General features: G+C 41.1%; 3 protein-coding genes and 1 non-coding gene across 5 annotated transcripts; 2 read left to right on the top strand and 2 right to left on the bottom strand.

The window, feature by feature from the left end:
* Positions 1–12,891, bottom strand: lpcat3 (lysophosphatidylcholine acyltransferase 3). Of its 2 annotated transcripts, none has more exons than XM_071469820.1 (13): positions 12,693–12,891; positions 10,142–10,249; positions 8,178–8,284; positions 7,515–7,608; positions 7,214–7,251; positions 5,898–6,076; positions 5,620–5,728; positions 5,439–5,525; positions 4,953–5,116; positions 3,050–3,197; positions 2,579–2,734; positions 1,727–1,870; positions 1–1,623 (listed from the first exon to the last, which is right to left on the bottom strand). In XM_071469820.1, the coding sequence occupies exons 1-12, from the start codon at positions 12,775–12,777 to the stop codon at positions 1,751–1,753; spliced, it is 1,395 nt and encodes a 464-aa protein (XP_071325921.1). In that variant the 5' UTR covers positions 12,778–12,891; the 3' UTR covers positions 1–1,623; positions 1,727–1,750. The 2 variants fall into 2 exon arrangements, with proteins under 2 accessions (XP_071325921.1, XP_071325922.1); XM_071469821.1 differs by having other exon boundaries at positions 12,558–12,806.
* Positions 12,892–13,635: 744 nt separating this feature from the next.
* LOC139613972 (U7 small nuclear RNA) lies at positions 13,636–13,692 on the bottom strand. Its single transcript, XR_011686868.1, has one exon. It is a non-coding gene; the product is annotated as a U7 small nuclear RNA (small nuclear RNA).
* A 1,508-nt stretch (positions 13,693–15,200) lies between these two features.
* On the top strand, positions 15,201–19,456 carry tpi1b (triosephosphate isomerase 1b). The gene is made up of 7 exons (XM_071469696.1): positions 15,201–15,407; positions 17,507–17,630; positions 17,825–17,909; positions 18,045–18,177; positions 18,340–18,425; positions 18,546–18,633; positions 18,724–19,456. Exons 1-7 carry the CDS (start codon positions 15,299–15,301, stop codon positions 18,840–18,842), a joined length of 744 nt encoding a protein of 247 aa, XP_071325797.1. The 5' UTR covers positions 15,201–15,298; the 3' UTR covers positions 18,843–19,456.
* Positions 19,457–21,416: 1,960 nt separating this feature from the next.
* LOC139613110 (adult enhancer factor 1-like) lies at positions 21,417–22,755 on the top strand. The gene is made up of 2 exons (XM_071469464.1): positions 21,417–21,690; positions 21,780–22,755. The coding sequence occupies exons 1-2, from the start codon at positions 21,528–21,530 to the stop codon at positions 22,439–22,441; spliced, it is 825 nt and encodes a 274-aa protein (XP_071325565.1). The 5' UTR covers positions 21,417–21,527; the 3' UTR covers positions 22,442–22,755.
* Positions 22,756–26,618: the final 3,863 nt, after the last annotated feature.

The raw sequence follows: 26,618 nt of genomic DNA on the forward strand, positions 1-26,618 counted from the left end.
TTGCTTGAAATGCAGCATTTTAATGAAGTTACAAAACTGTTTTTGAAAAATCACTCCCCCTTTATCAACCCCCAATTTTCTTTTCCTTTGTACATTTGGTAGGAATAAGGCAAACGAAGCAGTCTCTTGAAATAGCAATTCACATCAATTAATAATCACCATGTCATGTATAAATATTACTAAAATCTGGGCTGCTGCTACAGTGAGGTTCATCCTCCCTTAGTGTCAGCATCAGCAAAGGGACAGCAGCAGCAGTGCTGGGCTATCCTCCAGCATGCCATGGATCAGATAATCTGGCCACCCCCCCAAAAAAAAAATTGATATAAAATAAAAAATAAAGAGCCAATCCCACAGTGGGATGGGATGCTTCTGCCTCACACTCTTTTAATTATCGCCTGCTGTTAGAAACAGAAGAACAGGTCATAGGTGAAACTGTGGAAATCAAACACAAATGTTTTTCCCTCTTTTTTTTTTTGTTTTAGTTTCCAGTTCAAAATGATGAGAATTCCTCAACAACAAAAAAAAAAAAAAAAAAAAGAAACAGCCCACGCCTCCTGTTCATAGAGGCCAGAGTGAATATAGGATGATCTAAACAGATAACTGTAGTGAATGTATGCTTAGGTAGTACACAAGTCTCTTTATGAAATTATTCACTTTCACATCTGTGCATTTCAGAGGTGAGGGCCGGGCTTGAATCAAGGCAGACAGACAGACAGACAGGAGTGGCTGAAGTGGGAGTGCAGGATGTATGGCAAGAAAAAAAAAACAGCAAAAACATCAAATGAGGAAAAGGCATAACAATGCAAATCCATTCATGAAATCTTATCCAAAGCTACAAAAATGTTCTTTTTCATAAAAGCTGTTAAAACGCTATAAAATCAAGTCTTTTTTTCCCCATCACAAATCAAATTAAAACAAGGACAAATGCACTGTAAAAACATTCATTAATACAAGGCCATTTTGAGTCGAGTGTTAGTGTACAGTGTGTGATTTACAGTGCTTGTATAACCACTGGCAGCCATTTTCAAGAAACCCCCCCCCCCACACCCCGATTATTATTGTTATTATTCTTTTTATCATTATTGTCATCGTCTGTCTTTTGCAGAAAGCAGTATGCATGATGTATTATTACATTAGAAAGCGCCACATACACTGGCGCTGTGTGTAAACCTCCTGTACAGGTTTAGTGCTGCTGCTAAATGCGGGTGGTGCGAGACATGAGACAGAGAAATGAAACAAAAAACATATCGGAGTCAATGACAGACTCTGGACCCGTGACTGGTGAGTGCAATTCTGTGTCGACAGCATGTAAGTCTCTCAAGTTCTACAAGCCCCACATGTCTTGAAATAAAAAAAAAAAAAGAAGAAAAAAGAAAAATAAACAAACAGGAAATCGCCCCTGATTGGCTCACAATTACCCCACGTGGCACAATGGTTATTTCCTGTAAACATTTCTCAGAATGTTTATTAAAAACACCCTTCCCATTTAAAAACACAAAAATATATAGAATTTTTTTTTTTACATGGACATACAGTATATATTACTAAAGGCCTTAAAATATTTTCCGTTCTGCTCCTTGAAAGTCACAGTTCCCTTCAGTGGATATTCAGCCTCAGACAGACCTGGCAGGAAAAGCAGAGATAATTTCACAGCTTGTCATTCGTCTCTATCACAACATTACTGACTGAAACAAAATGGCTAAATATAAGGCCTGTGCTTGCTTACCATGCCAAGTCTTAGTACCAAGTTTTATTCCTGCTTCTTCTGGCTCCGTTCCTTCTTAGGCACCAGCGCCTTACGGAGGTATGGCATGATTAAAAAGGCTACGAGGAAGAATATATGACCGCAGAAATAGACGGAAGAATACACCTGGAAAACAGAGATGACAGAACAGTTAAATGAAGATCATCATTTACACATCCCAGTGGTAAGAATGACTCCTGCTCTGTCTCCACACCACCTGTGCACTTGTTACCATCAAAAAGTTTTCCTGCCCACAACACCGTGCGACGGCATCTAGCAAAGCCCTGCGCTTGAACTCAAATGCTTGCAAGAATGCATTTCTGGTAGGTAGAGTTTTGGTCTCTGATAAGCTATTAAACCCATGGATCCCAATACTCAAACTGGTCTTCCTGGAGCTTATTTCATAAAAGCAACTTGCAACTTGATTCATGGACAGACACTCCTTTGAAGATGTTGAGTGCTGCTTACACACAGATTGGAAATGGTAGCAGCGTTACGTTTCACAAGTGACTATTGCTCGCACCCTCCAAATAAATTTTCAAGCTCTACAGACTCTTGAGTGCTTATGCATGGATCGGAACTAGTGCTGTAAATCACAGCCTTGCGTGTTTAAAATTTGGTGAATCAGGCCCCTGAATTATTTTCCAACATCTCACTGGCATTTAAAAACCATCATGCTCCTCACAAACACAGCCCCCCCTGTTGCTTTAACACAATTGTGTTTTTGGTCAGAACACACAGTAATTTAACTGTGCTCTGAGTGTCTGTGTCCTCTGTCCCTCTTCCCTTATATGTGAGCTCTGACACCCAAACTCCATGATATAAGTGAGTTACCTTGAGCCATTTGTCATAGGTGAAGAGGCAGAATGGCACGAGGGGGTAGCCCATGAAGAGCCAGTGTATAAACTGTTGGACTACATAGATGAGAGGGTAGAGTGCACTGTTGGCCAGCTTCGTCAGCAAGGGACTGTCCCTCACCAGTGCCAGGGCCTGTCTCACACACACAGACAGACAGACAGACAGACACACACACAGACACACACACACACACACACACAGATGTAATAGTAATATTGGATAGTAATACAATGTAAAAAATGGTTATGTAATAAACTGATGCCATTTAATGACATGAGATCTTGTTAAAAATGAAACAGTGGGTTTATACAATTACAGATGAAAAGATATAAAAAAAAAAAAACACAAGTAAACAACAAAATAACCACATATTGAACTAAATACTCAAATAGTTAAAGCTCCCTGCATGTAACTAATATAAGGTTACCAGGTTACCCATCTCCATACCTGTCTCTCTACAGTGATGATGAAGAACTCCATAGAGAAGCACAAGATGTACCCGGAGTGAAGGCCGTGCCAAATCGCCAAAAAGAGCAGTGTGGCCACGTGAGACAGGGTCTTATTGCCAAGGAACTTCAATCGTTTGAAGACATGTCTTAAAAAACATAAAGAGAATTTAAAAAAATTAGAAAAAACAAGTCAAGACACAGTGTGCATACGGTATGTATGTTTTTTTCTTATGGCACACTGGTCACGAGCTGAAGTGTTAGCTCTAGAGGGCAGGGTCAGACAAACAGGTACATGAAGCACTACTGTTTAAAAGACTTGTTCCAGGCAGGCCTCGGTGTGTTTTAAACAAAGTGCTTGTCGGATCATTTACAGCATCTACACCCGCAAAACACGCGAAAACCTTTCTCCTTTGTGACGGCAGAACTTGGGGTTGGGGGTTGCATCAGGCAATTTTTTTTGCGTGTCTGTCTGTCGAGCACTTCCTCTTAACACAGTGACTGATGGGTGTTTCAAGGAGAGAAAGTACTTTTAGTACTCACTTTTAACACAACCACCTCTGTCAATTATCGTGTTTATAACCGAGTGCAACACCGCAAAAACGTTTGAGGAGATGGTGTCTGGAACCAACATAAAGGCCACATTTCCATCACGTTTTCCACATGATTTTCCATCGTTTGAGGTTTTAATTATGTCATCTTGTTGTGCCCTTTTCTTTTGCACGGCACCTGACTGGGGAATTAGTCAGGTGCTACCAGCTGTTTATCTCAATGAACCAACTCTCAATATTCAAACAACAGCAGTGGATGGAAATGCACAGTAATTTGCATTTTATTTTGCAGATTTTCCGGAAAGTCATTGAAAACTCGACTGACGATGGCTTCAAATGTGGTCACCCTGAAAAGCTCTAAACACTTTTGCCATTAGTTGCATTAATACAACATTTTTACATACTTGTTAGTTAGAAGCATACTGAGCCCTTCACCATATATGAAACACTGTGCCTCTTGTATCACTTGGTCAAACTTCTCTAATACATACTGGTTTCTGACTTACTGTGTGTTGTATGAAAAAACATGCATATTTTTATAAGTACTTCTTTTTCCAGAAGAAGAAGGTTTAAGAAACATAATATAAATCGAACATTGTGTTACCTGAACCCATTTATTACTAAACTGTTTAAACACACAGGCACACGGGCGACTATAAATAGACATTTCTTCATAGGTCAGACAATAAGAGCATTTTAAGTGTCAAGTCTGTATCTACCAAGGGCCTGAAAGCTCTCCATCGACTAGCCATGCAGTATAACATCACCCATAAGTAAAGTTCTAATTTATTTTATTATTTACTTATTGAGAGACGTTTCACATTTCTACATCCTAACTACTTTTAGTTCCATTTTAAAACCAATTCCCACTCCCGCCTTCTTCACTCTCTGTGTCTAATGTGGTTTTGAATAGTAGAAAGCAAAAGTCATTTTAGGTAGTTAATGCATTCAAATGAACTGGACCATGTAATAAACTGTATGTTGAATAAAATGCTTTGCTTACTGTTGTCACCATCAAATGGTGTCACCATTGTGTGCAAGGAATTTCATGCATGAAGCTGCTGCTGGAAAACTGTCTGTCACTGTCTAAAAACAGCAAACTTTTACAGCCCTCCCAGGATGTCCCCTCTCTCTCAGCGATGATTCCTCTAGTCTTAAAAACAAACTGTGGACAAAGGCCTCGGCATGTGATATTTAGCTACTCCTTCTTGAACCACTGCCATGTATACAGATTGGATTGAACCAAAAGATACATTTTTACCCACTGTTATCATCCAAGTAAATATTTAACTTTTGCAGCACCACTTTGAATCAAAGCTAGAGAACCTCACAGGTTTCAGGCCCCGCACTGACCTGGCAGCCCAGGCGTTTGTGTTGATGTTGAAGGAGGCAATGGTTCCTCCAAAAAGTGGCGTGGTTTCAAAGAGCCACACCTTCATGTTGGCACAGGCATCCCACTGGGGCTTACCATCCACAACCCCATTGTAGCCTAGGCCAGATAGTATACATACACCCTCCTGTAACACACAGAAGACACATCACTATCATCATTTACATGTTATATCACACCGCAAAGCACAAGAACCGGACAAACTGGGGCTGCACCTTAATTCATGTGAGTGGATCAGGGTGTGCGAGAAAAAATTTTAACATGTGTATTTGTATGCATGAAAAGGCCTGTAAAGGGTGGTAGTTAATGCTCTCTCATTGCAAGTATTGAGCTTTGCACTGTGTATAAGTGCAGTTTGATATAACTGAGGTATATTTCAGGAACCAAATCAGTGGCTGTTAGCAGTTTGCCATCGTGCACAAAGCTGAAAATCAAGAGAGGCTACTTACCGCTATAACCCAACAGCTGACATATTTATACAAAATGACTTTAGCCCAAAGCAGAATAAACACACAGCGATACCAGAACGGCTGAGCCTGAGGAAAGGACATAGATTTCCATTATAGACACTGACAGCATCCTGGTGCTTTAACATAATTACATTACATAGTGATTGTTTGTCATTCTCACCTCATACTCATCAGTTAAGTAGTAGCTGTCTGGGTAATAGGGACTAAATATTGTGTATATCACCAGGCAGACAAAACCCAGAGCAAACCTCTTCATAGCTGGTATAACACTGAAAGAAAATGAAAGGAAAAGATGAGGAAGGGAGAGAAGAAGGTAATAATGTTAACTGCAGAGTTATCACTGGACAGTTTGTAGAAGAGTTTTGACAGAGATGTAATTAAGATACATTTTTCAGCTCATTTTTCTTTTCATCACTCATAATTTTCTCACTCTTTTACCTGTTTGGAGGCTTTCCAGGGCAGTCAGTGAGCTCCCCCGCCACCAGCTTCTGGTAGCTGCGCAGTGTAAACTGGGGCCCCACCAGGAAGCCTCCATAGAAGTAGGAGAAGCCGCACACCTCAAGCAGAGAGGGCACAGACTGCACGGCTGCGTTCTTCTGCTCTGAATTCAGCTGCGACTGAAGGACACGAGAAGGAAAAGACCATGAAATGAGTGATAGCAAAGAGGGAAGGATGCAAACAGAAAGGGGAGAAGAGAATATATTTAAAGCACATTTATGAGCTTAGGATGTATCTTGTTACAAAATTATTTGACGAAAACCTACAATGACTACAAACTCAATGCAACTGCACTAAATACTAATTAACTGCCATTTAATTGCAGGTTGTATTCCCTACACTGAAGAAGGACCCTTGGCCTTTGTTTGTAACAATAGTAATAATATCAGCCAGAGGAGTTTTTTCCCCCCACAGACAGAATGAAAAGCACAGAATAAATACTGATTAAAATAAAAATGAAGTAAAGCAACAGAAGGAGCAATTAACAGCTGTCACAGCTGTGTTAGCTGTACTAAAAAGAGAGCAAGCACTGCTCAAGCTACTCAACAGACAAGCTAATTGTTATAAAATATACTTTAAAAGACTGGTAAAGTGAAGTCAGGGACACAGCAATGAATGGCATACACATTAACATGGCTGATAATAAGAGGATCTATACCAAGATGGCTCTAAGTGGGCATACTGAGCACTGACCCAGCTATCTCTAGACAATTTTATCCATATTACCTACTCCTATGTTACACCTTTGCTAGCATTTCTTTGCACTTTTTGTCCTGTTTTTTCCTGCTGTTTTAAATCATGCTGTCTTCTTCTCTCTAGGGCCTATAGTAGGCAAACGGACAGTGCCTGAAATGACTGATGCTACGTATAAAGGTGGAAAAGCAAAGCAGAGCATCAGACAAGCTCCTCTTCTCCTTTTCTTCTTTTGAGCTGGCCTGGTGTGTCCAAGTATTGTTTGCTTTGAAGTAAAGTATGCAGTCTCGTGGCTATAATGTTATAGTGTGTGTGTTTGAGTCACAGTTAGGAAAGCTCTGCTCCCACACACTGTAGGTTTATGGTAAACGTATTGAATAGCTATGTTGGCATGGGAACATCTCTTTCATACATGACAGAATGAAAAAAGAGGCGAGAAATGACAGTTACTGGATCTAACAGAGATAAACAATGAGCAAAACAAAGAACATTTCAAGACAAACAGCATCAATATATTGACCAATGATCAAGCAGGCAAAAGCAAGAGAGATCAACCAACTCACTGGTTCCTTCCCGCCGTCATAGTAATCAAATGACAAACCTGTAATCAGAAAATGCAACTGGTGTCAGACACTATGTTAGGGCAACTAATGCTGACATGATCATTTGAATTAACACCTTAAAGCATGCAGAGGCCCTGTCAGTAGTTTATTGGTGAGTTAATCATTCATCGAAAAACAGAGGGAGAACACAACAACAACAATAGGAAGACATCAAATCAAACACTTTGGGAAAACATCTACTTTTATCAAACAATTGGGTTCGTCAAGCAGAGCAGTGCAAGGACAGCTGGAGTCCACTCACCAACAAGTTTAAGCATTAGGACACAATGAGGCATAGTCCACTTGATGTCATACTCCTCCGTCGCTGTGTAGTAATATCCTGCCAGCAGGTACAGCTGCAGGACGATGAGGAGAGAAAAAAAAAATGAAAACAGAAACCTCACGTAGCAAAGCTCGGCCCTATCAAATATAAACAGAAATTTATCACAGTTCTAGGTGACAAAAAAGTTCAGGAGAAAAGAAGTGTGCTGTAACAGTTCACAGGAAGTGAGTTGTTTTAAAAGAAGAAATCTAGAGTGGACACAATTCTGTTTTAAAAAAAATTTCTTCATTACCATATTGTTTTCAATGTGTGGAAATAAAAAGCAGGAGGATGCAAAAATAAAGGCCACAACGTTTCTACAGGAAGCTTGTGACTTCATCATGAGATTATTGGCCTTAGCTGTAAGTGGCTCTTTTAGATACAAAGGTTAGACAGCATGTAGGCATTAACAAAGGAAATTAAATGGAATCACAGACTGCAGATGCAGAACTCAGATATAGGACTGTGCAGACAAACTGGCGGGCAGCACCAGAGCCACTGCGGTGAAAGTCTGGCAGTGCACAGTTGGGAGCTATTGCTAGTAGTCAAGTACGCCTGGGCACATGGAAAAGGAGAAAAAAAAGATAAACTGGGACACCTCACCATTTGAAAGGTAAAGCTGCTCAGGACAGCTGTTACTGTCCTTCCCATGAGCCTCAGCATCAGGAATTGGACAAGGACGCATACTGCGGAGTGATAAAGCTGAGAGCCTGGGAAAGAGACCGACAGAAGGGGGGAGGGGGGAGAGGATGATGGTGAATGCGGTCAAGTGTGACCTGTAGAACTGGACATGACAACCGTATTTTTCCTCCACAGTTCAATATTGGCAGAGATGGAAAGACGATAACAAGGCACAGACATGACAAACACCCGACCTGAAATGAGCTTTCAAAGAGGGCTGGAAGAAAAAGTATTCCACAAGGAGAAAGATAAAGCAACAGACCTGCTGTAAAATCCAAGTGCAGCCACAACAGAATAAAGAACAGAGAAAAAAAGATAAACGTTAGCAATTTGTGGTTAGTTTAGCATGCCACTCTCATCCATGAAGAGGTGCCTCAATTCATCCTTACATCCTATCCAGAGGTCTTACAATTTTTGTGGCAAATTAGAGATATAACTTTACTCTATTGGAGCTGAAACAATAAGTCATTTCAACTTTTTCAACAAGAGCGCTAAAGATTCAGTGGTTGCGGCTTCTCAAATGTGAATATTTGCTGGTTACTTAGCCTTCTGTAACATTAAATTGAATTAGGGCTGCAACTAGTAATTATTTTTACTATTGATTAACCTAGACAGTAATCAGCAGCTGAATCAATTAATTGTTTTGTCTAAGAAATTTCAATGTCAATGAGATTTCTTGTTTTATTTAACCAGGCCATACATAGCAAGGAACAGCATCAAATATAGGAATCGGCAAAAGTTCACAATTTTTGCTTGAAAAATGACAAAAGCAATAATCCATCATCAAAAATTGATGAATCTTTGGGTTTCTGTTGGTTGGACAAAAGAAACCACCTGAAAACATCACCCCTGGCTCTGGGAATTTGAGGAACATTTTTCATTGTTTTTCAACATTTCATGCACCAAACAACTAATTGCTTAAGCAAGAAAAGAATGAAAATAATCATTAGTTGCAGCCCATAATGTACTTAATGTAGTGTGTATTAAGCCCCAGAGGGAAATGGCTACATGCATAACAATAACATTTAGATATAATCTCTTGTGCTCAAACCTACTGGTCTGTTGAGGAAAACCACATTTACTTCCTTGCAAAACCAGAAATTAGTCAACAATAGTTGATGACTCATCCACATGCAAAAGACTTGAGCTTAATCTTCAACTTGACATCCCTAAACCATTATGTTCCAAACTTTCTGTTTCTAAGCTAAGTTATATTTTTGCTGCTTCTGAAATCACAGATAACTGGTAATGGTTTAAGTAACATTTAAACATGTTTACTCTGCAGAGAGACTAGTAAACACATCAACACAAGTCAGTTGAATAATGAACCTGATGACTTGACAAAGTTTCAGAGTTTGTAGTTGAGTTGTTTGGTGCTGACATACAAGGTAAACAGTGTATGACCTTTAACTTTAAAGGCACCCTGGGGTCTTTCTGAACACTCCTGCCAAATATTTTCTTGAGCAGGTCTGGTTTTTTTTTTAATCTCATGCACACATGCAGAAAAGAGAAGAGGAAAACAGCAATGCACCGTCAAACGCAGGAAAGAAGAAGTAGACTAACACCAAGTAAATTCAAATTTCAAAACTAGCTTTGCAAATGTTTTATGAAGAACAAAATGCATTCAACGCATCTGTTAGAATCCAAATATACAAACGGTACACTGACTAACTTTTCTCCACAGGCCAGCTTTAGAGAAGGCCTGACACATATTTGAATGAACTTAACCCAAACTTAACCCTAACTCTAACCCATTTAAACTTGTGGGTAAATGAGCACAACTATATATAAATAATGGTATTATTATCATTTCTACACCTGAATAATGCCTATGCAGTCTTTCCACCACAAACACAACACTTCAAAAATCTTCCTCTTCATCTCACCAAAGTTGAAAGCTGCAAGAGCCAGTCCAGAGAACGTGTGGAACAGGTGGATAACTGTGGCGGGCTGGTAGAAAAGAAAGCGCCGGTACACCAGAGCACAGGGGTACCCTGCAGCAGGGACACAGAGAAACACAGGAGAAAAAAAGTGTTAAACTTTGTGCTTTCATATCAGCTACTGTTGACACCTCGTCATATTAATAACACTGACCTTGTGGAAGAAACACATGGCACACACACACACACACACACACACACACACACACACACACACACACACACATACCAACACATTAATACCACTGGTGTGCATGTGTGGTGGGTGTTGGTGTAAATCTGGCATCTCAAGGAGAAAGATTACAACAACGGAAAGAACAAACACTTACCAGTGATTGTGGTAAAATGTCTTCTTACATAAGATCATCTAGTTCCCTAATTATTTATTCATATCTGCTATAAATATCTGAAACGTCTTCTTCTTCAAAATTTCACATTATGAATATATTTGTCAGAATTATCATGTGATTCTATTTCCTCTCAGAGTGCAAATGTGATAATAAAAGGACAAACAGTCCAATAACCCAAATCAGCTGTTTCTGTCCTTCCAGAGACTAACCAAGAACTATAATTAGTGGCTATCAAGGCAGGGTTAGCATATTCACATGCACCGCAGCAGCTTAGATGCAGCTTAACATAAAAAGTGCTTCATTAATTCATCTTTACTGTAAAGTAACAGTCAAGTTTCTTTCTGCTTCTGCCAGCTCACTTTGAAGGATAAGGTGAATGAAGAATGAATTCATCTTAATAACAAGTACTGTTGGTAGAGCCAAAGCCTGGGACGTCTTATTCCTCCATGCCATAGATCTCCACTGTTGACCAAACACTAAAAACCCATCAATCATCGATGAGCCACACTGTTGCACTGGTAGACAAAAGGGGCGCTGGAGATTATTTTGAGTCAACCCCACAAACACTGTCCTGCCATCATAAATATTCCCTAGCACATATTAACACTAGTGTATTAATATTTGGCTGAAAAGGTTCAACTGTTGAGTAATGTTGGCTCGCAGCACCTGCTTTTTAGCACCTTAATTTGCCTTTTTGAACAATGAAACTAAGCATTTCTGATCCGTTATTTCAGAGTCTCCATGAGGAACAGGGGTTTGAGGAGGACACCTTACACATTAAAGACAGTTATTTTTCTGTTCATGAGATTTCTCGACATTAAAAAAAAATAAAATAAACAACCTTATCCTTTCAAAACGTTCTCAATGCTGTAAATAAGGTGCTGCTGTGGGGCTTATTATTCTTAGTCAGGCTTCTTGAGAAACTTATCTGTAGCTGTTGTAGTCCAATTTTTTTGGGTGGGGGATAAAACTGTAATCAAGCCCTTCCTGAGTGCTCTTGCAAAGCAGCTGGCTGACCAAGGCCAAAACTTTTGTTAACCAATGTATAGGAGAGGAAAAGCTGACAAAACATCCTGCTATTTCAGGTCCCACTGTTACGTACGAGGCAGTTACTATGGGACAACAACATTACACAAGATTGACAGAGTAACTCTGGGACAAGGAGCACACAACAGGCTGACTGAAGGGTTTCAGGCACTAGCCAACCAAATACTGATCTGAATGGCCATGTTCAGTCTATTGTGTTGCACCGTGTGGGGCTACACAGAGAGAAAAACAGACGTGTCCATGTGTCAGAGCAAAGTTCAGAGAGGACAGCATGGAGTACACCCTCCCCCACCCCATCCACACACACACACACACACACACACACACACACACACACACACACACACACACACACATACCCCTGTCATTCCCACCCTTCAGTCCTGGAGTAGAGCTACGTGTTACAACCTAAAATTAAACAGCAGATCTCAAGTTAAAGTAAACATGCACACCGTGATGAACAGTAAAATGAGTAGGGGGCACATATTTTAGCAGCCTGAGCTCATTCTCCTTGTGAAAGCTTTTCCCTCCCCCAACAACAACAACAACAACAACAACAACAACAACAACAACAACACTGGTCTCATACAATTACGCTAATCCTACAGCCTAACAATTTCATCACACTGGAGGAGGAGGGGGTGATTTGGTTGTGTGAACTGTAACTGCTTAGCTTACTTGACCTAGTTGTCTAGTTTGGTCGCTGGGTCCAGCAATTAGACAGATATAACAGTTAACGGGACACCCAAGCCCCTCTAAAAACTAGCCGGGAGCCAGCAACCGCCAGCCGGTCACCAGCCACTTCACCCACCGCTGGTGATATTTAGCAGGGCACTTGAACGCTGAGGCTTTCTATTAATTAATCGGTTGTTTCAGGCCTCTTGACCGATTAATGAGGACAAAATGTTGAGCTGTTCACAAACTAACAAAGCAAAACAACTGGTTTTCAGCCTGTAGCTATGTACCTCAGTCGGTGCCTGGCTGAGCTTCGTGTTAGCAGGGACAGTTACACACTGCTGCCCGCTGCCCTCGACCTGCCGCCGGGGTGGGGGTCGTTTCGCTGACTACCACAATAACGGATGTCATGAGACGAAACTCACCGATTAAAATAGATAAAATGAGTCGAACCGCTGGCTCCGGGGAACCTAAGGACTCCGACAGTTTCTCCAGCAAGGGAGCCGCCATCTTTCTTGAAGGCGGAAACGTCCTTCTGTGATGAACTCTACTGACTCACAGCGTGTGCGCACAAACACACACACACACACACACACAAACACACACACACACACACACACACACCGCTTTTTAAACTCCCTCTAAGGTTCAGCCTCCAACCTCTCTGTGTATCTCCACCTCCGACCCCTCCTCTCCTGTCTTCCCCGTCCCTCATTAGCGGTTTAATTGGTCATTTGTTTTCAGGTGTGTCCCTATAGGCTGACAGGTGTCTCCTTACACAGCGATGCGCGTCAAAGCACCTAAAGCTTCCCAAACCGGTCCAAACCGTCTGCGCTCAAAACAGACCTGACATAATGGGGGGAGCTTGCCCCCACATGGTGACACGCAGGAATAACAACTCAGGTCGGCTGGAAAACCTCTGCACAATGTTATTGTTATGCCCTCTAACAAAATAAAGGTTTTTGCTTTTATAAGTCACTCATAAGTCACTCATTTTTTTTTTTTTTTTTTTTTTTTGCTGTTGGAGCTCTGTCAGTCCTCACCTACTACTGGAGAAATGGCATTTCATTGAAATACAATCCTGAAACACAAATTAGATAATACAACAATACAACAAAATATTCTGAGTTATGAGTAATGAGCTACAAAAAAAAAAAAAAAACTCAAAGAAAAACAACAAAAAAAAACTAAACCAAATAAACAAAGAACTTTGCCTAACTTGTTTTGATAATCTGTAGTAGATGTTTATTGCATACTAGTCTACGTTATATATCTTCTATTATCTCAATCATACTATAATAAAGTCCCTGATGCGTTTCACTTACATGAAACTTCTTTCCAGTGGAGATTTGTTATTGAACATACAGTGCGGGCTTCCCTTTAAGAGAAACCTACTAGACAAATATCTAAAGAGCAAAAATTCCTCAAGAATAGAGGTTAGCCTGACATTACATGTACTCTAAATACATATCTTATTATTATGGTGTTGCAATGTGTCTTGACTAGGAACAGCTAAAAGGACAACAGTAACAAAACAAAACAAAAATCCTTTTATATTTGTGGCAAACATAAACTTTAACCTCTTCAAAATTCAACTTAATCTGCGTTGAACAGTATTTTTTTTAACCGCAGTGCATGCAGGGAATACAAAACCAGGCAAAATATCCTCCAATCAGAAGGCTGCATACTCGGCTAACCAGCACAAAAGGGGGCGGGACCTTTGTCATCTCAGCCAATCAAACACAGTTTCAGTCACAGATCGCTGCCATACTGCATTTAGTCGATTTTAAATAGTGATAAACTGATAAATACGTTAAAACTGTAGTTTTTGTACCTGGCATTGCTATTAAAGAAATGAATGTGAGTTTACAAGTGAAAGTGTGTAGACTATAGATATCAAAACTGAAATTATACTCAGGTTTATGATGGTACAGTTACTGTGGTGGCTGTGATTCCCCTCCAGATCACTAAATTTGGACTATTCTCCCTTGAGAAAAAGGGGAATGGGGGAATCTTGCTTTAAACACTGGTGCTGCAATTTATTTATTTTTTCTGTGTTTATCAATAAACAAATATAAAATGTAAATATTGTTTTAATACTAGGCCTACATGTGTTATTGGACTCATTTGTTATTCTTTTTAACTTACAGCAGCTGAATGCAAAATAACATCTATTCATCTTAAAAACTGCAAGACGGGGCTCATGAGGTTTATCTTCACTGTTGATTTTATTTTATTTTTTTTTACATTTATTCCTGCTTCAACTGTCATGGAGTGAACATATCTGGATTAGCAACAGAAGAGGCCTAGACACCCACTCAGCACTGTGCAAAAGTTTTAGGCCTTTTAGATATATAGATTCTTATCCATCACACAATACCAACAGGGAGGTGCCTGAAATATGTTGAACCAAGGAGAAATGATAATTTCGTTTTTTTTATACTTACTGCAGTTTTTATGATGTAAAAAAAAAAAAAACTATTTATGACATTATTTTTTACTTTTAGAGCCTAAAACTTTCGCACTGCACGTATGTGGACCAGTTGCAGTCTGAAATCCAAGGTTTTACATATATTTTGTCACATTTTCCATTTTTTAATCTTTATTTCCATGAAGTTGAAGCTACTCTGATATGTTGTCTATATATATATGACACCTAAACACATCTTATGTTTAGCAAATAGTTTTTTTTTTCAATTTGTGTCACCTTTGGCCAAGTCTATGGCGCCAATGGAGAGCCATATTACTTTCCCCCCCCCCCCCTCAGGACCCCCACTGTATCAGGTGCACCTGAATGCAGCATGACATTTTACTCTTCCCCTTCCTCAAATGGGGAGATGCGTTTACGGGCGTGCCGCCACAAACCAATGGAGCCGAGTGAGAGGAGGGGTTAATTTTTTCCATGTTCATAAATACCCCTTGCTTCTGTCTCACGTCCGCTCTCTTGTCCCAGACGAAGTGCACCCTGGTATTTTGTCGGTACCGTTTTTAATTCTCAGCAAACACCTTCACCCCCGAAAAACCCGCAAACATGACCAGGAAATTCTTCGTTGGTGGAAACTGGAAGATGAACGGCGACAAGAAAAGCCTAGGGGAGCTCATCCACACCATGAATGGAGCCAAGGTGGACCCCAATGTCGGTATGTGGATTGAGACAGGATTTTATTTTTTGTTTTTTAACATTTTAGCCTCTTGTTTTGTTGTTACCAGTGTCACACTTTCGCTTGCTTTAGCCACGTATCGCCTCCTCGATGTCACGACCTGATTTCTCTCCATCGTTCATTCAATAAATCAATGACACAATCGGCATCAGAGGCCTCCACCTGCCACAGTTTGTGCCCTGATGAAGTTACCCTCGGTGTGGGAGTTTTTAATCGAGCTGACACGAACCCTCGGGCGGACAGAAATGTGTGAATACGGATGGGATTTTCGGTAATGTCGGTGGTGGGTGTGCGTTTGCAGCGGCACGTAGTCCATCAGTCAGCCCGGCCTCTGCCGTGAGGGAGCGGGGTGCATTCAAGTGCGTCAGGTCGCTCCTGCTTCGTCTGCAGGCTGATGATACAGTAAGCCCACTGTGAGGTCGTTTTTGATTTGACTTGTTGAGACGGTCTGTCAGAGGTGTTGCTGAAGGAGCAGGGCGAGAAACACCTCAGGACCGCGGAGTAGTCCTGTATGTACAGTAATCCGGTTTACCGTTTATCCGACACGGCCTGAATGCAGCAGGAGACATCTGCTTCCTGCTGGCTGGAGACAAACTTTACACAAAATGCCGCCGCTGTTGCTGCTGTTTTAAGACACGACTCTATTTGTTCAGGGCATGATACTCTGAACACACGCAGGGAGACGCTGCATGTGTCTGGGCCTGTTTCCGCTGTCATCAGGCCAGCAGTGCTCCTGCAAACTGGTGTTATGCAACTGTGGTGTTGTGTATGTCCCCCCCACAGGCCTGATCTGCACAGGAGCAAACTGTCACTCTGTTCAGCCTCTCCTTGGACCTTGCTCCGACAGTGAATCCGCCCCCTGAGAAGCCCAGGCTGAAACTCAAGCACTTTTTCCCCACTGGCCTCTTTTCTGAGTTTTAAGGTCAAAGTTCGGCTGGTTCCTCTCCCAGACCGATTTTCTTCACATGAAGCATATTCAGACTCTTTTATTTGACCTTTTGAACTCCGGCCTGTGACTTTTCCTTGACTTCTGCAGAATGCAGCCATGTGAGCGACCTTTCGGAGGCTGAACTCAGACCTTTAATGCAGAGAGGTCTGAGTGTTACAGTGGAGAAATGACCTTTGCTCAACCAATAATAACGATGTGTTTTAATATAGACTCCTGTAACCCCAAAGATACAGTTACATTGTGAATGTCAGTGTCTTAACTTTACTGTACTCTGCTTGACTCATGCAGACTGTTGACTTTGCACATGAGGGTGATATGGCGAGTTTCTTAATATAATTTGACAACTGGGCAATGGGCAGTGCAAATCTGGTGCTTGTTTTGATTTTAGTGCTGCTGCAACAAGTATTACTGACGTGAAGAAGACAAAAACACGAATAACTCAGATTTAATAGTTGCACGTTGATGTAGATTGTTGTCTATTTAAGACCTGTTCATCAGTTTGAAATTGATGGCAGTTTCCAGTCCTGTGGTTTGAACTCCTATCATGGTTGACCCTTACATGAAAAGTCTGGACTGAATTTGTCTATTCAATCCCCCACTGTGTTGTAGTGCTGGGGAGGGGGGAGAATGCTTATGTATATTTGTACTTGGCAGCAGTTCGGGCTAGTTTCCCAGTTTACATAATCCGGGCTGTTCCTTAACTAACAGGCCATGGTTAAAGCACCCTGTGGCCTGGACCCCTCAAGCCCATCATTGGGAATATTATTCAGCAGCTGAACATGCTGTTTCACATTTATGGCAATTGGCCAAGCAAAAATAACATTTAAGAAAGTGCAGGAAATATACAGTATTATTGATACTGTGTCAATGTCTAGATACCCTTTGTGGTTTTGGTTGACTTTTCCTTGTCAGAAAGGCTGTGTCACTGTGAAGTGATACAATTATTTGAAATGAAGAGAAATGAAAAACTACTGTTTCTCTGAATTCACTTTGTACGTCCAGTTAATATCTTCTAATGAACCAAAAGTCAATTTCAAACTACCGTCACATTGCTGATATTAAGGAAGCTGGTCAAAAATGTTTTTTATAAAGTGTAACCTTGTTTGGTTCTGTTCTTCTTTCTTAATAGATGTGGTGTGCGGCGCTCCATCCATCTACCTGGACTTTGCCAGGTCCAAGCTGGATGCCAAGTTCGGTGTGGCTGCTCAGAACTGCTACAAAGTTCCCAAGGGTGCCTTCACTGGGGAGATCAGGTACGCTGCGTCCATCAGAGGAAAATAAAGGTTTGATAGCGAGCGAAGAAAGATGAATAGATGCAAACAATTTCATCATATAGATGACTGAAATGCAGAAAAGCAGCTCTGCTGTCACTTTAAAAATCCTCTGGTTTTAAATGGAGCAGAATTGATTATTTTTGTGTTTATTCAGTGAATATTCTTTGTCTCAGCCCTGCGATGATCAAGGACTGCGGTGTTCACTGGGTGATCCTGGGCCACTCTGAGAGGCGCCACGTCTTCGGAGAGAGCGATGAGGTAATTCTGGGTGATTTTAAACCATACGTTCACTTTCATTGCCTGTAGTTACACTGAGTGCTAAATGGTAATGCATTCTTTTACATGTGTAAGACGGACAAAAAAAACCCATCGTTACATCCTCTGTTGTGTTAGCTCATCGGCCAGAAGACAGCCCACGCTCTGGAGAGTGGTCTCGGCGTGATCGCCTGCATTGGCGAGAAGCTGGACGAGAGGGAGGGCGGCATCACAGAGAAGGTCGTCTTTGCTCAGACCAAGGTCATCGCAGGTGCGTGACTCCTGACAATCCCACCGTAGAGTTTTATATTCACAGGAGAGAGTTTAAATATTGTAACACATATTCCAAGGCATGTTTGCACAAGCCAGAGTGTGGAAATCCAAAACCTTACGAAATACAAATTCAAGTCTTATCACACGTCTCTTTTCACAGACAATGTAAAGGACTGGAGCAAGGTTGTGCTCGCTTATGAGCCTGTGTGGGCCATTGGCACCGGCAAGACTGCCTCCCCACAGCAGGTAAATATTAGGAACCACTGAATATTTCCTGTTTTATGATTAATACAGTCTCTTACATAACCCGTCATAATGTGTGTGTGTGTGTGTGTGTGTGTGTGTGTTTCCTGTGTGACATCTCAGGCTCAGGAGGTTCATGAGAAACTGAGGGCATGGCTGAAGACCAACGTATCTGAGGCTGTAGCCAACTCTGTGAGGATCATCTATGGAGGTCAGTCAGTGCGACGAGATGAAAAATGATCATTCTCATTTTGATTTCCCACGTCTGCCTCCTCTCACGAGTCTACCTGCTCCTTCTCAGGCTCTGTGACCGGCGCTACCTGCAAAGAACTTGCCTCCCAGAAAGACGTTGACGGTTTCCTCGTAGGAGGAGCCTCCCTCAAGCCAGAGTTCATCGAGATCATCAACGCCAAGGCATAAAAAAAAAAAAACAAAAACCCAGGCAGCTGCAATGTCACCATGTCCAGATAAGAGGTCTACTCCATTCAGATGACACATGTCCATCATCCCTCGCTCTCAGCACTTAGTCATCTTCCCCTTTTTATTCAAAGTATTTTGTGTAATGATGTCATTCCCTCCTTTTCCTTTATCTTTTTTCCGGGATATTTAGTCTAAAAGAAAAGGGACAGGTTGACACATGCACTGTACTGCACTGAAAAGAGTTAAATTCACTGAGAATAGTCTGTGTGCATACTAACTTCCACACCAAGTGCTCAAGCTGTAAAGACTGACAGTTACACCTTGAGGTGGACAAGCAGTCCACGCCTTTACTTGAAAAGTTTACCAACTTCTTTGTGTAAACAGTGTCACGGCTCTTGTCAATCAGATTCATTTGTCTTTTTAATATCGGTGTCTCTTTTGTGTAATTATGATGTTCCTCTGTGGCTTTTACCTCCCTGTAGATGTGCATGATCCGCTCTCTCTCATTGGCTGAGGGAGGTGTCCATTACATGTTAATCATATTGTGTCAAGGCCGATGGGTTTAAGGGTGGGATGGCTGTAAGGAAACATTATAATAAACCATTTGGAGACTGTTTCAGTGTGTTGTCTCTTGTTTTGCTTCCCCATGAAACCCTGAACTTACATTTTATAGATGCATGCTTGCATATATCCCATTCAGATTCATAACCTTCTCTTCAGACTGCTATGCACACACGAGTAATCCCAGTGGTATTCTCAGGAGGGCAGAGAAAGAGTGTCTCATTACGAGACTGAACTCCTGTTAAGACAATGCCATGCAGAGAAGCATTTCACTGCTATTTTTATCCCGGCGCTGAACTGAAACAGACACAAAGCAGTCAAAGATTCATGTATCGGGCAAAATTACACGCTCTTGTACAGACGCAGGTAATGTCTACCAGACTGTAAAATAAAACCCAAAGGATATGGAGAATTTTAATCACCACATCTTATGCTTTGTTCCCACTTCAGGTCTCTTATTAAGCCTAAATGCAGCATGAAGAGCGCTCAGTCCAGCTTCTTCTTCTTCTACAGTTTTCTCTCTCTTACTTACACACACACACACACAACACTTCCACTTTACTGGACACACTGCTCAAGCCAGGAAGCCTGAACTTCCCTCTTACATGTCAATGTCAAGACAAGGGCAAGAGTGTTTTTTTTCCCCCTCTGTTAACAGTTGCAATAGACTGACAGAAACAGAAGGACAGTTACAGGATGAGTCACTGATGAAACAGAATAACTGACAATAAAGGTGGTTCAGAGCCAATTGTTGTGAATGGGCTTGAAGTTACAGTTTGGTTTTGATTTTGAGGGACACTGCACATTGTTCCATGAGCCGAATGCAGCTAAGAACAGTTTGTCTCATTTGGGTTCCCGAAGCAGCTTAGTTGATTTCAGGCTGAGGTCAAAATGTCATGTTGGATTTCCTTCAGGTCCGTCCTCAGCAAACACTTCTTTTTTTTCCAAATCAAATATTTACTCCGTTACTTTCTCACTGTGTTGAAACAAACACAGGACCGATCACAATGCTGCAAGTACAGTGCATACATGTGGTGGACAAACAGAATAGTAATCATCTTGTCTGTGTTGTTTTGTTTGTTCCTGTTTATATTTCTTACAAAGACAGTAAAACAATTGCACACACATATATATACTGCATATACATATGTATAGAGTAACAGTGTTAATCAGTTGTACAGATACAAATATGTTCAGATGCTGCTAGAGGGTCCCAGGACGACTTGTTTGCTCCTATTGAGCTTCCTTATTACACATTCTCCCAGTGTAGCTCGGAGTATTATACTGCCCCTGGTTTGCTCTATATTTGTATGTAGGCATCATTTCAACTGAACTGTTAAGTTTAAAAACTACATGTTAACACCGTAAAAGACAAATAATAAAGTCACCATTTCAGTTGTTAGCTGTGCTTTTCATGGCCCATAGTGCCATAAAAATCTGTAATTAATAAAAGCATTGATTTCTATGTGATTTAGTTTGGTGAGATGTTATCCCACTGGGAGTTTGCATTACCCTTGAATACCAAACCAAGACTTTGGTCAGTAACATAGACTGGTTGGCAAGTATCACAAAATAAATTGTCATTTTCCTTTAATCTAACAACTTTTCATGTGGGGAACCTCATTTATTTGCAACAACCCTTTAATAAATGTCATCTTTGTAAAGCTAATAATGTTCTAGTTTCTTCTAGTGCTGTGTTGATGTACTGCACTGTACATTGCATCATATACTCAGCAGCCACTTTATTAGGTACACCTCTGACTCACTTTCTATGACCTCAGTGCCTAAGTATACAATTGAATAAACTGTGTAAATTAATTCACAGTATGAATTGGAGCATTGTAGTATTGGATTGTTGTATTTGATTACATCAGACTGTGATAAAGTGGTCACTGAGTGTAGGCCTTTGCTTTGCCCCCTTCTCTCTGCAGCCTGGACGTCGCTCAGGGTCCGGGCTCTGACCTTTGCCCCCCCGGTCCAGCAGGGGGCGGTGGCTCCCCAACACTGAACACTTTGCTCGGTCTCATGTCCGTGTTTACAAGCGAAGCGTGACGTTCAGGGACTCGCACGAATACGCGTCCAAGCGCGACTAAAAGCGGCGGATTTCCTCAACAAACGTGAGAGATGCTGTCGCTGAGAGCTTTTCTCAGCGAGAGGCTGACGGCAGCCGCGGAGGAGATATTTGGAGCCGTGGAAAAGACAATAGCTGAGTACAAAGAGGAGATCTCTCGGACCAAAGATTTAGAAATCAGTCGTCTCAGGATGCAGCTGAAGCTCCTCAAGTCAGGTTGGTTGGAATCTCGCTGCAACCAAACCTCATTCAGTTTTGCATTATTTTTAGTTAAATTACATGTCATTTTTTTTTTCCCCCCCCAGAGTCCCGGGCAGATAGATGTCTCGGAGTCCAGCTGCAGCAGCACACCCATCATCATCACCACCATCATCCTCCTCCTCCTCCTCCACAGCAGCAGCACCATCAGTCAGTCCCTGCGGTGGAGGCTCCTGAGTCCCGGCACTGTGAGGAAGATGAGGGCAGCAGCATGGAGCAGGAGCATCCAGAGCCCTCACAGGTCAAGAAGGAGCAGCAGAAGAGCCACAGGGATTTCTGGCTGGATCACGACGCGGAGCAACTGGAAAGCCTTGAGTCAGACATCAAGGACTTCATCTCATCCCCTTCCAGTCTTAAATCTAGCCTGCAGGACCCCACCTTAGCCTTCCACCCCTACCACAACAACAACAACAGCAACAGCAGCGAGGAGGGTAAAGAAAAACCTTACAGCTGCTCTGTTTGTGAGAAGCGTTTCAGTAACTGCTCCCACCTCGCAGCTCACATCAGGACGCACACAGGGGAGAGGCCGTACAGATGTGAAATATGCAGAAAGACTTTTATCACCACGAGCGCTCTGAACAGACACCAGACGATTCACACTGAGGGGAAACACTTTGTGTGTAATTACTGTGGGAAATCCTTTAAGTGGATGGAGTCTCTTGGCAGACACATGCGAAGTGTTCACAAGAGGGAAAATATGCCTGTATGACACTCTGTAGTTGGACGTTGAAGACACACTTGTCCGATAGATTAGATATGATGTTATTATATGTTAGTCACCTATGATTTAATTATGTAAAACCCAAGAGGTGCAAACAAAGAATGTAACATCTGTTTTCTATGTTTAGTTGTGAATTATGTCTGTAAATGTGCTTGGACCTGATGAAACCCAGTGTACATAAACACTAGCTGCAGTAAACGATGCGCAAATAAACCATGGGAGTACACTCATGTATGTAATGTTTTTTTTAAAACATACTATGGTCATTTTATTCTTACAGAATAAAGTATAAATACTCTAAACATTCTGCTATTGTTCAGTGTATTCTGCTTTCTGCAGCAGAGCATTAGAAAAGGGAGGTTGCACTGTGCTCCAGTAGGTGGCAGTAACAACATTTCATTCATAATTTCTACCACATCTAAAGTATTTGCCAGTGTTCAGGCTCTAGTGTCTAATGTATTGAGTGTGTGCTTCTTTTCTGGGAGCTGCAGTGTTCTCAGCCAGCAGCCTTTTTTTATAAACCATAAAAACATTAAAAGATATGAAGGTGGTATTGTCAACATATGCAGTATATTCCCTTTATAGTAATAAGAATAGTATAACTACCATGTTAAATGGATTCATGAAAAGGAGATATCCTGGATACAATTAAAATTAAAATTTTACTTTGAAATTAAATATTTAAACAGTATGGGGATTTTTCTCCTCCAATCTTCCCCATATGAGACTTTCCAGTCTTCTGTAAGCGGGGGGATAACTGTGAGTAGAGGTAACCCCCCCCCCCCCCCCCCACCCCCCCTTAAGATGAATTTTATTTTGGGAAAAATAATCTTACTTCACACTGACAGTATCATGACGCTTCATGTCAAGTCTACACAGACATATTAAAATCCAAAACTCTATGTTTATCCAATGGAAGTATTCTAGTTGTCTGGTGCATCATTTTGAACTAATTTCTATAAAAATTCTGCTTCACATGCCGTAATTGATGTCTTTGGAAACTTCACCACTAGAATTTGAAATAAACTGCTGCTTGAGTTTGTAATGACTGATCCACTTGTGGGTCAGTGGCATTTAGAGACTCTAAACCTCACAGTGGTATTTGAAAAAAAAGAATAAATTGGCCAACAGGACCACATAGACCACTACACATTTTCACATAAAATTATAGTCAAAGGGTCTTAAAAACCACATTTTTATGATTTATATATGGCAAATCAGTTTTTCATCATCATTTTTTTTTTTTTGCAGCAGACATTTGACTTGTTGTAGTAGGTAAAACACAGGTGTTACTGGTGAGATTAACAAGTGTCCCAGCAGGTCCTGACAGTGTGACAGTGAGCCAGCATGTGAAACAGCAGAAGAACTTGCCTGCGTGTCTAACCAGGCAGCGTCAGGAGAAGAAGATCAGGGCTTATGAGGGAAAGTTAAAGGAGCAATGAGCCAAAAACACAAGTCGTATTAATTAGTATGAATTCATTTTAACTTGGTAGCTGCTGGACAGTGGGTTGGTAGCAAACTGTTTGTCCTGGCTGAGTGTCCACATAGCAACGTCCAAACTGACTGGAAGGCTTGGCAAATACGCCTATAACTGGAAATTGATTTTTTTTTTTTTTCCTACTAAAATTTATGGTTTTTGGCTGGAGTTTACACAGCATAACTGAAAGTATGTGGGCACCCCTGGGACTAGAAGACATTTTGATGAATCTAGGTAGCAAAAGCACAGGTGTAAATAATAAAATGAACGACGGCTGGATTACATTCAGATGCTTCAGTGTCAGTGTCCTGGTATTGTGTGTGCTGGCTCACTGTCACACTGTCGCAGTTTACCGGGACACTCGTCGCTCGTATAGAACAGAGCAAATACTAAAATCTTAAATAGCAACACCTGTGATTCTCCTACCGTGACAAGTCAAATATCTGCTGTGAAAAGGAACGATTTATATTGATATGGGAGTGTAAAATGTTTCAAACTTCATGGAAACAATTTGGGAAAACCTTTTCTTGTGACAGCATGAAAATGGTTTTCCAAGTTTGTTGTGGAAGAACTTCACAGAGCCCTGATCTAAACTCCATCCAACACCCTTGAGATGAACTGGAAAACCGACTGTGGGCCATATCTTATCACCCAGCATTATTGGCTGACCTCACTCATGCTCATGTGTTGTCAATGTGAGCCGATCTCTGCAGCCTGGTTCTAAAATCTTGGGGAAATGACAAGATTGGAAGCTGTTGTAGCAGCAAATTAATGCCCATGATTTTGGATGGAGATTTTCAATAAACAAATGGAAACAGGTGTCCACACACACATTTGGCCATTCAATGTATTTGACACAAGACATCATCTAAAGATTTATTGCTTTGGTTCATGGAGGAAACACACACTGAGTCCTCCTCGTTCCTCGGGTTGGAATCAGACATCGTTTCCCCCTGCTGCTTTTTTTATTTCCTGCAATTGTCAATCTGTTCCTTATATTCAGGGGTGAAACTTGTAAAGCTGTTAGTGCAGAGGTGAATGTTTGTGTTCAATGAGCATGTTTTGAGGTTATACTAATTGCACTTACTTGGGTTCCTGCTGACAACTGTGTTAAATCTAGAACCTGGCCTCCCATAAAGCGGTAGAACATCTTGTTGAACTGGATTATTATTTCAGGCTACACTCACCCACTGGAGAGAGATTTTTTCTGAGAGCACTCATGTACACACAGGTACTCTGTGCAGTAAACCACTTGTGACAAGTGTGCGGAGTAGACAATTAAAATGATGACACAATATCTCTTTGACATTGAAAATGTGGATTAGAATAAAGCTGAATTATGTGCTGGGGCTCAGCTTCTAATCATGTGTGTAAACTGAAGTACGAGAGTGGTGCTCTGACCAGATCTTTCTTAACTTGAATATAATTTCACCACCCACTCTGTACCTTCTCTCTTGTTTGGTTCAACGTTTCGGAAGGTTTCCAAATATCCAAAAGAGCAATGTGCTTCCCATTAACTCAGTGGCCAAAGGCCTCCCTCACTCTTTGTTCCCATTAAAAGGGTACGCAATGTTTCAGGTATCTGTGGAAACAAACATTAGAAATATATATATATATAATTTGTTTTTTTCGCAGGAAAATACCCTGGCATTATTTTAAAAAACATAGACGAATTGAAACATAGATGAATTGAATTTGTTGATTCCTTCGTCATTTTGTTTGGTATGTTACATTTTATAATTTAGAATATTATTCTAAACCATCACTACCATCACTATAAAAGCCAGTGGAATACAACACTTATTTCATTACTTGACCTCTGTGCAGTAGACAGTATATGGATAAAATAGTGCTCATTTAGACTTACTTCATCACCAAAGAAATCGTTCTCTCCCCTTCCTTATATGTGCTGCCATTATCCAATGGTAAACCACGACCACAATGTGTCCCATTTCATAAATACTATTTCATGTCCAGCTTTTACCATCTGTAACAACAACGCTTTCTATCCACCACATTCAAACCCAACGCTGTGTTTGGTCCAACAGAAGCTTTACCACAACGAATTATCTTCACAGTGATGAGTGAGTTTTTTTAATCCTTTTCTCTGTCTTTGACTTTGACCAACACTCCACTGTTTCCACTTCTGTTAGGGTAGACACTTTTCAAACCCAGCTCCATTGTTCCTCCAGACAACCTTGTGATTCTGATTTCGAATGTTTGTATCCTTAACCTTTATCAGAAATATTTACAGGGCCTCACAGACGCCATAAACCTACTGAAGATTTAGGTATGGATGTAACCGATGAATCACCTTGAAGATTTCATCCATTCTTTTTCTAATTTTGTAAGATGAAACATTTTGTACTGCTAGAATATATACTACTACATCCATCTATTTGGGCTTTTTTTTATACCTTGAGTGACATGGGGACTGGAGCCTGGCCTTTTTTATGTGATGGGCAGGGAAACATGTTACCATGTTGGAAAGATGAGCCTAGCTCAGCTTACTTTGTACCTCTGACACCCACCAAAGACACATAACTTGTAAGGGCAAATAATGGAGGGGACATCAGACAACAGATACAATGACCTCTTCTTCACAGCTGCATGGAGGTAAATAGGTGGGCAGGATATTCATGAAACTGCTCTTTTCAACCCACACCACTGCTGGTTTCCATTTTTAAT

Source organism: Trachinotus anak, unplaced genomic scaffold (genome assembly GCF_046630095.1).
Source record: "Trachinotus anak isolate AG129_WGS33_773 ecotype Australia unplaced genomic scaffold, CSIRO_AGI_Tana_v1 ptg000032l, whole genome shotgun sequence".
Classification (NCBI taxonomy): domain Eukaryota; kingdom Metazoa; phylum Chordata; class Actinopteri; order Carangiformes; family Carangidae; genus Trachinotus; species Trachinotus anak.

Excerpts from the sequence above, each read along its gene's own strand:
- lpcat3 (XM_071469820.1), bottom strand. The coding sequence starts at position 12,777 with ATGGCGGCTCCCTTGCTGGAGAAACTGTCGGAGTCCTTAGGTTCCCCG. Across the intron at positions 5,117-5,438 it reads TCAGCTGTTGGGTTATAGCG|GAGGGTGTATGTATACTATC; the intron begins GTAAGTAGCCTC and ends TGTGTGTTACAG. Across the intron at positions 1,871-2,578 it reads CCTATGACAAATGGCTCAAG|GTGTATTCTTCCGTCTATTT; the intron begins GTAACTCACTTA and ends TCTGTTTTCCAG.
- tpi1b (XM_071469696.1), top strand. The coding sequence starts at position 15,299 with ATGACCAGGAAATTCTTCGTTGGTGGAAACTGGAAGATGAACGGCGAC. Across the intron at positions 18,426-18,545 it reads AGACTGCCTCCCCACAGCAG|GCTCAGGAGGTTCATGAGAA; the intron begins GTAAATATTAGG and ends GTGACATCTCAG. Across the intron at positions 18,634-18,723 it reads TGTGAGGATCATCTATGGAG|GCTCTGTGACCGGCGCTACC; the intron begins GTCAGTCAGTGC and ends GCTCCTTCTCAG.
- LOC139613110 (XM_071469464.1), top strand. The coding sequence starts at position 21,528 with ATGCTGTCGCTGAGAGCTTTTCTCAGCGAGAGGCTGACGGCAGCCGCG. Across the intron at positions 21,691-21,779 it reads GCTGAAGCTCCTCAAGTCAG|AGTCCCGGGCAGATAGATGT; the intron begins GTTGGTTGGAAT and ends TTCCCCCCCCAG.